Source organism: Notolepis coatsorum, assembly GCF_963971535.1.
Source record: "Notolepis coatsorum genome assembly, chromosome: 17".
NCBI lineage: Eukaryota > Metazoa > Chordata > Actinopteri > Aulopiformes > Paralepididae > Notolepis > Notolepis coatsorum.
In genome coordinates this window covers 16,241,553-16,253,980 of record NC_140181.1, presented here as the reverse complement: position 1 = coordinate 16,253,980, position 12,428 = coordinate 16,241,553, and the positions used below count along the sequence as shown (strand labels likewise).

The window sequence follows — 12,428 nt, the reverse complement described above, 5'->3', positions numbered from 1 at the left end:
CCAATTGTATTAGTGCAGACGGCCAGCCAAGCTGGTGACAACCCCGGAGCTGTGAGCTGGATTCGAACAGGCGAATCCAGCTCACAGCTCCGGGGCTGGTGACGAACGCAATCTCCGCTCGGCCACCTAACCGCCCGCGCTCAGAAGTCATTTCTAACTGCTGAGCCAAGCTAGATGGCTTACCAGTGCTAATAATGTTCCGCAGCAGCATTAGAAGACTCATCGATACTTTATCTTCAACCATCAGCCATGCCAGATGTTCATGCATAAAACCAATACTTGTCCTGTATGAACAGCCTAGTGCCAGGCGAGCCGCTTTATTCTGAGCAACCTGCAACTTTTTTAAATTCGATTTTGTAGCTGACGACCAGATATAGCTAAAGCTAACTAGCTGTCCCTGCCTTTAGCTAAGCCGACATGGCTAGCCTGACTGAACTGTCTAACATGCAACAACTTTCATCTTCAGTCCATTTGCCGAACGACCGTCCTCTTCCTCTTGGCTGGCATAAGCATAACCTCCAATGCTGCACGCGCGAAATAGTCAAACGCAGCTGACGCACGCCGGCCGACTGTACACATGTAACCCCTCCCTTCGTTGAAACCAATAGTATGTCTGCTGCAGAGCCCCAGAGCTCCAATAGTGAGTATGTCTGCTGCAGAGCCGCAGAGCCAGGAACAAGTCAGACACATTCTACAAACGTGTCTAATGTGAAATATATAACCATATAAGCAAAACTAGATTTTAGGTCTGTGATGAAAAAGGGCCTCGCGGGAAGGGGGGCCTCGCTTCCCGCGAGGCCCTGTGCGACCGCACTGCTCGCACACCCCCTGAGGCGGCCCTGTATATATTAGTGCTGTCAATCGATTAAAATATTTAACTCGATTAATCGCATGATTGTCCATAGTTAACTCGCGATTAATCGCAAATTAATTTAAAAAAAAATTCTACCTTAAACGGATCTTTTTCAAGTTCCAAGTTTTAATACTCTTATCAACATGCATGTCAACAAATGCTTGCTTTATGCAGCCATTTAACACAAAAGGATGACCCTAATGCATTGCAAATTTGCATCAAATTCAAAACTGAGTGATGCACAAAATAACTTAAAAGAAAATAATAATTTAAAACAATGAATAAAGTGTGCATGAAATAATAGGGGAAAGAAAACATTAGGAACTTGTTCACCCACACAAAAGCTGAGTAATCACACCCCCCCCTCTCTCACACACACACTCTCCCAGCTCTCTTTCTCTCTTGCCTTTTCCTCATCTCTCTCACCCCCCTCTCTCTCTCTCTCTCTATCTCACACACACACACACACACACACACACACACACACACACACACACACACACACACACACACACACACACACACACACACACACACACACACACACACACACACACACACACACTTCAGAAACAAACATAGTATCAATGAGAGCATCAATAATACACCTGAGTGAAGTCTAGTAAAAAAAAAAAAAAAAAGTTTGAGTGAGTAATCGTGAGTTAAAAAAAATAGTGGCATCAATAGAATCGGGCGATAACGCGTTAATACCGCGTTAACTTTGACAGCCTATATCCACCTCTGTCTGCACATACCTACATATAATCCCCTTTACATATCTTTAGATACTATATATCTGTACCTATCCCGTACCTACTCTTACTAGTTACACTGCTGGCCAGTATGACTTACAAAGTGTATATTACTATTGCACTTTACTGTTACATTTGCACTCCAAACTTATTTTCGTTGTACTATACCTGTGCTATAAAAATGACAATGCATTTGAATCTAATCTAATTTTGATCAGTCGCAAATTGCTTTCACGTTCCCTGGGGGGTATGGGGGGGGACTCTGCACACGGTCCTGCGTGCTCTTATAAGGAGCTGGCGGGGCGTTTATGTATGCAAATTCACGTGTATGAAAATGCATGTTCAATTTTAAGAACTTCATTCAAGGGAGCGCAGCTGAGAACACTTGGGTTGTTTAAGAACACGCGTTCATGCTTTCTTAAGTTTGTTCTTTCAAAGTTCTTAAGAAGATTTTAGTCGACAGCGGAAAATTCGTCTGGTTTCGGCTGTCCTGACTGGTGGGAAGTTCGTTCCATCATTGTGGAGCTAGGATAGAGAATAGCCTGCTTCTCCTTGATGATGACCCCCCAGAGCTCAGATAGAAGTGGGTCTCAGGCGGCCAGAAGATGCAGAGCGTAGGGGTCTTGAGGGTGTGTAGTCGGAGACCATTGACCGGAGGTTCAGTGAATATGATCGCTGCCCGTGTTTAATAAAAAGTAGCAAAAGGATATTTATGCGAGTGCTGGCTATTTCTTTAAACATTCACTGACTATAGCCCTATTTGAATTAGATTGTATGCATGGTTGCCTCCGCCATCGGCATGTGAATGAATGTGTGAGTGAATGTAAGGTGTAAGTTGTAAAGCGCTTTGGATAAAAACGTTACATAAATGCAGTCCATTTACTATTTGGATTAGTTCTATTGGGGGAAATTCTTGTAATATAATATTCATATGCTATTTGTGTAATTTCAGAAGACCCTTTATATGAAACAAGGGATCTCTGTGATTTCCCCTCAAACGACCCGATGTAAAATATCATAATCTACACTGCTGCCAATGTTACATGACGGAGATGAATGGTTGGTTGGAACTGGATCGCTATTATCAGATGACCTCTTGAGTTTGGTGGAGAACAGTCATTTGCTCCAATTATTTTACCGTCCAGACTTGTGGAGAGAAGATCCCACACGCTGTCTTCAAGCTTGCAACTGGAACTTGTTTATTGTTAAAATTACAGATGCTGTGGGTAATAATTATAATTACAGCACCTCCCTCAGTGGACGCAATCCAGTAGGCGTATGTAAGTAGTATAAGACATCTCAATCTGACAGTGGCTCAGGAGGTAGAGCAGTCATCTGGTAATCCGGATGTTCCCGGTTCGATTCCCGCTCCTCCCAGGCAGTGTGTCGAAGTGTCCTTGAGCAAGACACTTAACCCCTAACTGCTCCCGATGGGCAGGTCGGCACCTTGCATGGTTGCCTCCGCCGTCGGTGTGTGAGTGAATGGGTAAAAATGTGAGGAACAAATTGTAAAGCGCTTTGGATAAAAGGTTTTCATCCCGACCTGTGAATAGTTGTAATTACTCTTACTCTTAAAGGAACAAGCCAACTTTTTGGGAAATTTGCTTATTTTCCATCTATCCTGGAGTTAGACAAGCAGATACATACCCTTTTCTTCTCTGTGCATGCATTAGGCTTAGGGAACAGCCGCGCCTTTAGCCTAGCTTAGCGTCATTCACTGGAAGTAGGTGTGCCAGTGTAGCCTAGTTCCCAACAGTCACGAAATACACTCCAAATACAACTCCAAAACGTTCCTGTAAACATGTTGTGACCTGTGTATTTACCATGTGGGGAAACAAATTAAAAATTAGACATTTTCGTTTTCTAAGCACATATACTCGGAATTATTTTTTGCTGAACCACTGCTGCCTGGGCGCAGTGATTTCATCACCTCAAAAGCCCTGTTGGGATCGTTTTGGGAGTGTATTTCGTGACTGTTGGGAACTAGGCTACACTGCTAGGCTACACTTTTTTTGTAATTTAATTGCTGTCTTTTTTTTGTCACGTAAATTTTTTTTTAAAAAGTTTACTTACTTTACATTCAGAGCGCTCTGTCAGGAATGTGAGTCACCTTGTGCGTAGAACCGCGAGGCACTCTCACATAGATAACAAATACAGAAAGCTGCCCCCAGCTGCTAAACTGGAGAAAGTGTTTATCCCCCCAGCTCTCATCTGTACTCTAGTGTATAATGACAATAAGCTGTGGGGCCTAAAGGTTAAAGAAAGGTCACCGGTTCGATTTCTGGACCAGGGGGGAAATCCGGCGAGGGAGAAGCAATGCTCTCCCCTCCCCCTCCCTCAACATCCACTGTTTAATTTCCCTTGAGCAAGGCACTTACAGTAAGCCCCAACTGCTCCAGTGTAGCTGCTCAGCAGTGTCTGACTGTGGTTGTCCTGGGCAGCTCCCAGATGTGAATGATGTGTGAGTGTGAAGCAGGGCTGGGCTCAGCCTGGGTGAAGAACTGTGTGACAGTGTGTGTTAGAAGTATTTCTACCAACATATGAGAGAGACTCAGAAGGAGCTTCTGTCCCCCAAGGCCATCAGGATGCTCAATGACTCTATGTAATAACAACCCATCATCTACACTCATTCACTCACACACATCCTCCACATGCACACACTCACTTTTAAACAAACACTCACCTTGACACTCACTTTAGACACTTTAACACTACATTATATTTATCTATTTATTAAAGAGATTTGCACTACATCCATACCTCATTTGCATTTGCGCCTTACCTTAAAGTTTTGTACCTCATTGTCTGCATTTGTACCTCATTGTTTACTCATTTTTACTCATTGTACTTAGATTGTACTTAGGTTGTACTTTAGATTGTATATTGTATATTCCTCTTTTACTTACTTTTTTACTGTATGAAGCACACTCTCAGGGGCTCATACAGAACCAAGCATTTTACCGTAAAGTACATGTATTTTATATGTGACAAATAATAAAAAACTTGAAAACATGAAACTTGGGTATCTTGTGGTTTGAATACGGTGTGTCTTTCTCCACAGTAACCGTTGGCACCAGTGAGTTTCAGAAGGTTAGCAACATCTTTCTACAGGTATGACGAGATGGTGCAGCGCCATACGCACACACACACACACATACATGCTTGCACATGCACAATTGCACACACACACACACACACACACACACATCTGTGTCGAATGCACATACACACACAATTAGAAAATAAAGTCAATCTGTTTGAATATCAACTCTCCTCTTTCAGCTGAAATTGGTCATCAGGAAGGGAAATTCCACCGAGAACGTCTATATGGGTGAGTCTCTGTTGTTGTTGTTGTTGGCAGATCGGTAGTCGTTACATCTGGGAAGATCAGCCTAATCACAAGCACAGCTCACTGGGATGGGTTTATTGGAAATGACGCAGGTATTGGACTATAGCTGGCTGGTTTTGTTTATGTCAATGGCACTGATTCAGCAGACGTGCGTTTTTCATTATTATATCTTCAATAAACTGAACCGATTTCCTTATGTATTTGACTAATACAATGGAAAACATGATTATGGTTATGATGGTAATTATGATAATTTGTTTAGTGAACGAGAGGATCATAGAAGCCCTTCAGGCTACGTTATGAGTGCGATAGTAGTTTTCTTGACGGTAGTGCGGTTAACCCGATTAACCAAAAAGATTTGTTATAGAACTTTGATACAGTATGCCTTGCCTTCAAATGCCCCTCCAGTTTGAACAATGCCCCGGCGTTTTCTTGGTGGTTAAAGGCCACCAAGGCCCGCCATGCTGGAAGAAATACAACTACACTATTCTGTGGCCTCTGTTGCCATGACAACACTAGTAGCACTAAGACTGGCAACCGCGGAACATTCCATAGACGAGAGCCGTGAAAACCACCAACCGCTAAGCTATCCAAAATGAATCCTTTACCACCTGCAAGTATGTACGAGGCCTTGCTTGTTAGGAATGCACGTGTGTATCGTATCTCGCGGCTTCTTCCGTCCCCTGTTGTTGTGCCCGACGTGTTGAATACACAGCTTACATTGAGCGCAACATATTAGGAACGCCTCCTCTTTCCAAGCTGACCGGGGGAATCCGGGCAACGGCTATGATGCCTCATTAACTTTATCTATGTTGCACTCGTGGAGAGAGAGTGGAGAGGAGAGAGGGTCTCTTTTGACTATCTTATAGCCTTCATATACACACAAATGTGTTTCCCGGTTTCAATAGGTTAAACAATACATGTATTAGTCGTCACAAGGTTTAAAGGCTTTTTAAAAGAAGGCGGGTATCTCCTTCTTTTTTTTACCTACTTTTTCTCCTCCTTTTTCTGTGATTTTTCTCCCATCCCAATTTTCCTCTCGTGCCAATTCTCCCTCCCCTGTCCTGATCGTTGCTCGCATGTGCCCCCCACTGGTTGGTCGTAGGGAGGATAGAAGCCCATCACATGTCCCCTCCGATACATGTGGAGGCAGCCAGTGACTTCTGTTCACCTGCCAGCGCGGACTCTCATTGGCGAGGTGTAACGTGTGGGAGGCTCACACTGCCCCCGCCATTTCCTGTCTTTGCTGTGCAGGCGCCCCCTGACCGACCTGTAGGAGTCGCTGTTTACAACGACCAGACTACCACCCATCGACTCCCCTCCCGCCGACTCCGCCAATTGAGTCAGTATGACGGCCGGCCCAAGCCGGAGGCAACGCTGACAGCCGGATTCGAGACGGTGTGTCTCTTGCGTTGGTGACGACGAGCGCAATGTCCGCTGCGCCACCCAGCCGCCTGAGGTCTCTCCTTCTTTTAATCAATTCTATTCCTACCACAGGCAATGGGCAAGCGACAAACCAAGATGCCACAACACAACACCGAAGCTCTGCCTAAGCCAAAACAAGCTAGAGCTACCATGTTTAGTATTCGGTTGAGAACATCCTGCCCAACAAACGGGCAATCACCATTAATCGCCATATTACCCAACAGGTACTCACCCAGGAGGTGACCCACAGGAACAGCCAACCCCGCTCCAATAACTCCCATTGAGGGAGTCTGACTAAAATCCTTCACATATGGAACCCATATTCAAAGCCACTTACCTATAAGTAGGCACTAAACTACTACTAAACTAGCACTAAACTACTACTCTTACCCCACTGAGAAGAAGGTAGGGGGTGACAGTGGCTCAGGATGTCAGAACAGTCATCTGGTAATCGCAAAGGTCCCCGGTTCGATTCCCGGGCAGCATGTCAAAGTGTCCTTGAGCAAGACAATTAACCCCCAATTGCTCCCGATGAGCAGGTTGGCAGCACCATGTATGGTTGCCTCTGCCGTTGGTGTGTGAGTGAATGTGAGGAACAAAAAATTGTAAAGCGCTTTGGATAAAATCTGCTATTTAAATTTACCCTTTAGGTTACACAAAATGTAGTCCCTGCGAAAAACATGTGACTACACAAAACTTCTGCGACCACACGCCAAAATGATCAATTAAAATTATTTATTTAAACAAAATAATTAAACAAAAACCAAATGACCTCGTCGTGGGATGTGTGTTTCAAGTTTCAAGTTTCTTTAATAGTTGTCATACAGAAGTACAGAATACTTTTGTACAAAATGCTTCTTACTGTTGCGCTCCAGAGACTGTGCATGACAAGGTAAGTATGAAATAAAAACATAGTAAAAATTAGAAGTAAAAAAAGAGGTCACAGTGTTCAGTTTAGACATATGTACAATGTTCGTAGACGTAGTTACCATACAATATACAATACTGTGCAGTGTACTAATATACAATACTATATAGTGCAAGGCATAAATGGACGAGGTGCAGTTTAGGTACAATTCACAGTAGGTGTACGAGTTGTAGTGCAAATCCTTTATCAATAAATATAAAGTGTAAGTGTGTTTGTGTGATCTAAAGTGTGGAGAGTGGGTGCTGCAGTGTGTTGTTGTTTGAGTGAGTGTGTGCGTGTGGGTGTGTGTGCTGTGTGCATTTGATGGTTGTTGCATAGTGATTATTGTTCGTTTAGCGATTATTGTTCGTTTAGCAGCCTGATGGCCTGGGGATAGAAGCTCCTTCTGAGTCTTTCTGTGCTCGCCATAAGACTCCGGTATCGCTTGCCTGACGGCAGCAGTTCAAAGAGGCAGTTGTTCGGGTGGCTCGAGTCCTTAATAATTCTCTTAGCCTTCCCCTTGCACCGCTTGTTGTAAATGTTCTGGAGGGTGGGAAGCCCCCCTCTAATTGTGCGTTCGGCTGAACGTGTCACTCTTTGTAGTCTGCTACGGTCTTGTGCAGTGCTATTCCCAAACCAGGAGGTGATGTTGCCGGTCAGGATGCTCTCTATTGTACATGAGTAGAAGTTCCTAAGGATCTTCTGACTGACTTGGAACTTCCTTAGGCGCCTGAGGAAGTAGAGGCGTTGTCGTGCCTTCTTCACAACACTGTCAATGTGTGTGGTCCATGTCAAGTCCTCGGATATGTGGGCTCCGAGGTACTTGAAACTGTTCACTCTCTCAACTGGTGCCCCGTCGATGCTGAGGGGGCTGTAGTCCTTGACCCCCGACCTCCTGAAGTCCACAATCATCTCTTTTGTTTTGCTGACGTTCAGGGAGAGGCAGTTCTCCTGACACCACTGTGACAGGTTCTCTACCTCTTCCAGGTAGGCCCTTTCGTCGTTGGCAGAGATCAGGCCCACCACTACTGTGTCATCAGCAAATTTGATGATGGTGTTGTTGTTCCGCTGTGCTACGCAGTCATGTGTGTACAGGGAGTAGAGGAGGGGGCTCAGAACACAGCCCTGGGGGGCCCCTATGTTGAGCGTGATGGATGAGGAGGTGCAGTTGCCGGCTCTTACCACCTGGGGTCTGCCCGTCAGGAAGTCCAGGACCCACTGGCACAGGTCATAGTTCAAGCCCAGGTCCCTGAGCTTGGCTATGAGTTTGGAGGGGACTATGGTATTGAATGCTGAGCTGTAGTCGATGAACAGCATTCTCACATAGTTCCCCTGCCTCTTGTCCAGATGTGATGCTGCTGTGTGCAGCACATGGGCTATGGCGTCCTCCGTGGACCTGTTGGGGCGATATGCAAATTGCAGAGGGTCCAGGTTGATGGGGAGGGAGGAACAGATGTAGCCCTTCACTAGCTTCTCAAAGCACTTCATGGCTATGGAGGTGAGGGCTACAGGGCGGTAGTCGTTGAGGCAAGCGGGCGTAGATTTTTTGGGTACAGGGATGATGGTGGACTTCTTCAGACAGGTGGGGATGACGGCCTGTTCCAAGGACAGGTTGAAGATGTCAGTGAATACCGGGGCCAGTTGGTCGGCACAGACTTTTAGGACGCGGCCGGGGATGCCGTCCGGTCCTGCTGCCTTCCTGATATCCACTTTTTTAAAGATCCGTCTCACCTCATGCTCTGTTACCCTGAACACTGAGTCTCCATCAGCAGACCCCCCCCCCCCCATTGCCGTGGTTTGTAGGCTGGTGTTGTTATTCACAGCCTCAAACCTCGCATAGAAGGAGTTGAGATCATTTGCTAAGGAGATGTCACTGTTCAGTTTGAGGGGGGTTCCTTTGTAGTCTGTCATTGTTCTGAGGCCCTGCCACATGCCTCTAGAGTCAGCCTGTTCAAACTGAAGTTCAACTTTATCCCTGTAACGCCGTTTTGCCTCTATTACTGCTCTCCTGACGTTGTATCTTGCCATCTTGTGTTCTTCCATGTTGCCTGTCACCAGCCCGGTGTTGTATGCTGATGTGCGCACTTTCAGAGCCTCACGGACGGATTTGTCTACCCAGGGCTTTTGATTTGGGTAGATATTAATTTTGGTGGAGGGGATTATTACTTCTACCTGAGTACAGACATAGTCAATCACCGTTTCGGTGTATTCGTTAATATTGGCTGTGTTATCACGGAATACACTCCATTCTGTGCTTCCCAGCACTGCTTGGAGTGACTCCACTGACGTCACGGCCCAACGCTTAACCTCTCGCGAGACCACCGGCGTTCGCTTGAGACTCTGTCTGTACTTCGGCAAAAGAAAGATGGCGGCGTGATCGCTTTTACCGAATGGACTAAGAGCCTGTGACTTGTACCCATTCTTAAATTGCGAGTATACATGGTCTAATATGTTCTCGCCTCTGGTGGGACAGGTCACATGCTGATAGAAATTCGGCAGCACCTTTTTAAGACGCGCGCTGTTGAAATCCCCCAAGACCAAAATGGCAGCGTCAACATTAGCTGTCTGGAGTTTGTTTACCTCGTCGTGAAGTTTTGAAAGTGCGACCCCAGTGTTCGCGTGTGGTGGAATGTACACTCCGATGAGGATGATGGACGTTAACTCTCTTGGGAGGAAGAAGGGTCGACATTTTATCGTGATAAACTCCAGGTCTGGGGAGCAGTGGTTAGACATTTCCTTTGTGTTGCCTACATCGCACCACTCCTTGTTTATCATGAAGGCAATGCCGCCTCCTTTCTTCTTTAATGACTCTTCTGCCGTCCGGTCTTTGCGGAGAACGAAGAAATGGTCTGCCGGTTCTATTGCGTGGTTCGGGACATCTGGACTCAGCCAAGTTTCTGTGAAACAGAGGACGTTACAATCCCGAATGTCCCTCTGGAATTGGATCCTTGCTCTGATGTCGTCCAATTTGTTTCCTATCGATTGCACATTGGCCAACAATATGCTGGGCAATGTGGTTCTGTGTCGTTTGGACCTCAGTCTGTTCCGGACCCCGGCTCTCTTTCCTCGTCTTCGCGGCGGCTTCTTGGCGTCTTGGCCATGGCCGGCATAACAAAGGATCTCGGCGGGCCATTTCTGCTGTTCAGCGATCCGATCCAGAGAGCAATCCAAACGGTAAGTTTTTCTTAATCCAATGTCAATGATTGACTGACGGTCATACACATATAATGCACCAACAGTTGGTGCAAATAAAACTCCTAATACTATAAAAATTAACAAAATAAAGCACAGTCTCGTCGGAGCGATCAGAAAGGCAGCCATCAGAGCGGCGCCAGTGTTGTTAATGAGATTAGCAGATCAGTTGTGTGTAAAAGCATGTGTGGATGAGTGGAAATGAAGAAGGGTGTAGAGGTGTGAAGAAAACCAGGGAAAGAGAGAGAGTGTAGAAGCCAGGTGAGAGGAGAGTGAACGGCAGCCATTGCTGCCTATCATACACCTGGGCCACCCAGCCCAGTCGCACAGCAATTTAGGGCTGACGGGCCGTCCAACTCCGCTCACCACAGTGTAACTCAGCCCACCACAGTGTAACTCTGCCCACCACAGCGCCCCCCTCAGGGAGGAGAGGCAGAGCGACATGGTGGAAAGCGGAGTGGGGATGGCCGTCACACCCTCCATCTGAGGAACACGACGGAGGTCTCGCCAGGCTGAGAACACACAGGGTCTCCAAGGTCTCGCCAGGCTGAGAACACACCGGGTCTCCAAGGTCTCGCCAGGCTGAGAACACACAGGGTCTCCAAGGTCTCGCCAGGCTGAGAACACACAGGGTCTCCAAGGTCTCGCCAGGCTGAGAACACACAGGGTCTCCAAGGTCTCGCCAGGCTGAGAACACACAGGGTCTCCAAGGTCTCGCCAGGCTGAGAACACACAGGGTCTCCAAGGTCTCGCCAGGCTGAGAACACACAGGGTCTCCAAGGTCTCGCCAGGCTGAGAACACACAGGGTCTCCAAGGTCTCACCAGGCTGAGAACACACAGGGTCTCCAAGGCCTAGCCAGGCTGAGAACACACAGGGTCTACAAGGCCTAGCCAGGCTGAGAACACACAGGGTCTACAAGGCCTAGCCAGGCTGAGAACACACAGGGTCTACAAGGCCTAGCCAGGCTGAGAACACACAGGGTCTACAAGGCCTAGCCAGGCTGAGAACACACAGGGTCTACAAGGTCTCGCCAGGCTGAGAACACACAGGGTCTACAAGGTCTCGCCAGGCTGAGAACACACAGGGTCTACAAGGTCTCGCCAGGCTGAGAACACACAGGGTCTCCAAGGTCTCGCCAGGCTGAGAACACACAGGGTCTCCCAAGGCCTAGCCAGGCTGAGAACACACAGGGTCTCCAAGGTCTCGCCAGGCTGAGAACACACATTATGCCACATCAATGTGGAACGCCCTACCCAAAGCTGTAAAGGAATGTGAATCACTACCCACTTTCAAAAACACTCTCAAAGAACACCTACGGGAGACTGCAATTCGAAACTGGCCCCTACAAATGTCCTAACCCAGTTGTACAGTAAATGACCAAGTATGGCTTTGTCAGTATTCCAATGTACAGTGTGGGAGGCGGTTTCGATGACGTACAGAGTACTTATGGTGTAAATTGGTTGTTTTTTCTTTTTCTTTGATCTCCTCCAGAGTTGACGCTCCCGCAGTTTTACAACTTTCTACACGAGATGGAGAGAGCCAAGGCCAGCATGGACTGCTTCACCTGAGTGTGTGTGTGCGTGTGTGTGTGTGTGCGTGTACGTGCGCTTGTGTGTGTGTGTGTGTGTGGAGATGGAATCTCAGAACATTCCGGAGTCATTTATACCCATACTGTACATTTATGTCCTCGTCTATTAATAATAAATGTCTGAAAATGAAAGATTCGGATGCAGTGGTATTCTTGCAACTTCTTTCTCATGTGGGGAATAAAGTTGGTGGTCATTGTGTGGGTTTTCATTAAGTATTTATGAGGAAATTATCCATCACTACCAGGACCTCTTTAAGACACAGTGAAGAGCACAATTGTCAAAATATTACTTAACCTTAAACCCTTTCACATATGGTTTCACATAATAGGATTTTGGGAACTGAATGTTCTGTGGATGAT

General features: G+C 46.6%; 1 protein-coding gene across 1 annotated transcript in view; it reads left to right on the top strand.

The window, feature by feature from the left end:
- Window positions 1-12,180, top strand: part of commd7 (COMM domain containing 7) — a 28,086-nt gene extending 15,906 nt beyond the window's left edge. The window contains exons 7-9 of the mRNA XM_084333299.1: window positions 4,667-4,716; window positions 4,888-4,936; window positions 11,972-12,180. Coding sequence (XP_084189425.1) covers window positions 4,667-4,716; window positions 4,888-4,936; window positions 11,972-12,048 — 176 coding nt within the window. The 3' untranslated portion in view covers window positions 12,049-12,180. The remainder of the gene's footprint in view (window positions 1-4,666; window positions 4,717-4,887; window positions 4,937-11,971) is intronic.
- The last annotated feature ends 248 nt before the right edge of the window (window positions 12,181-12,428 follow it).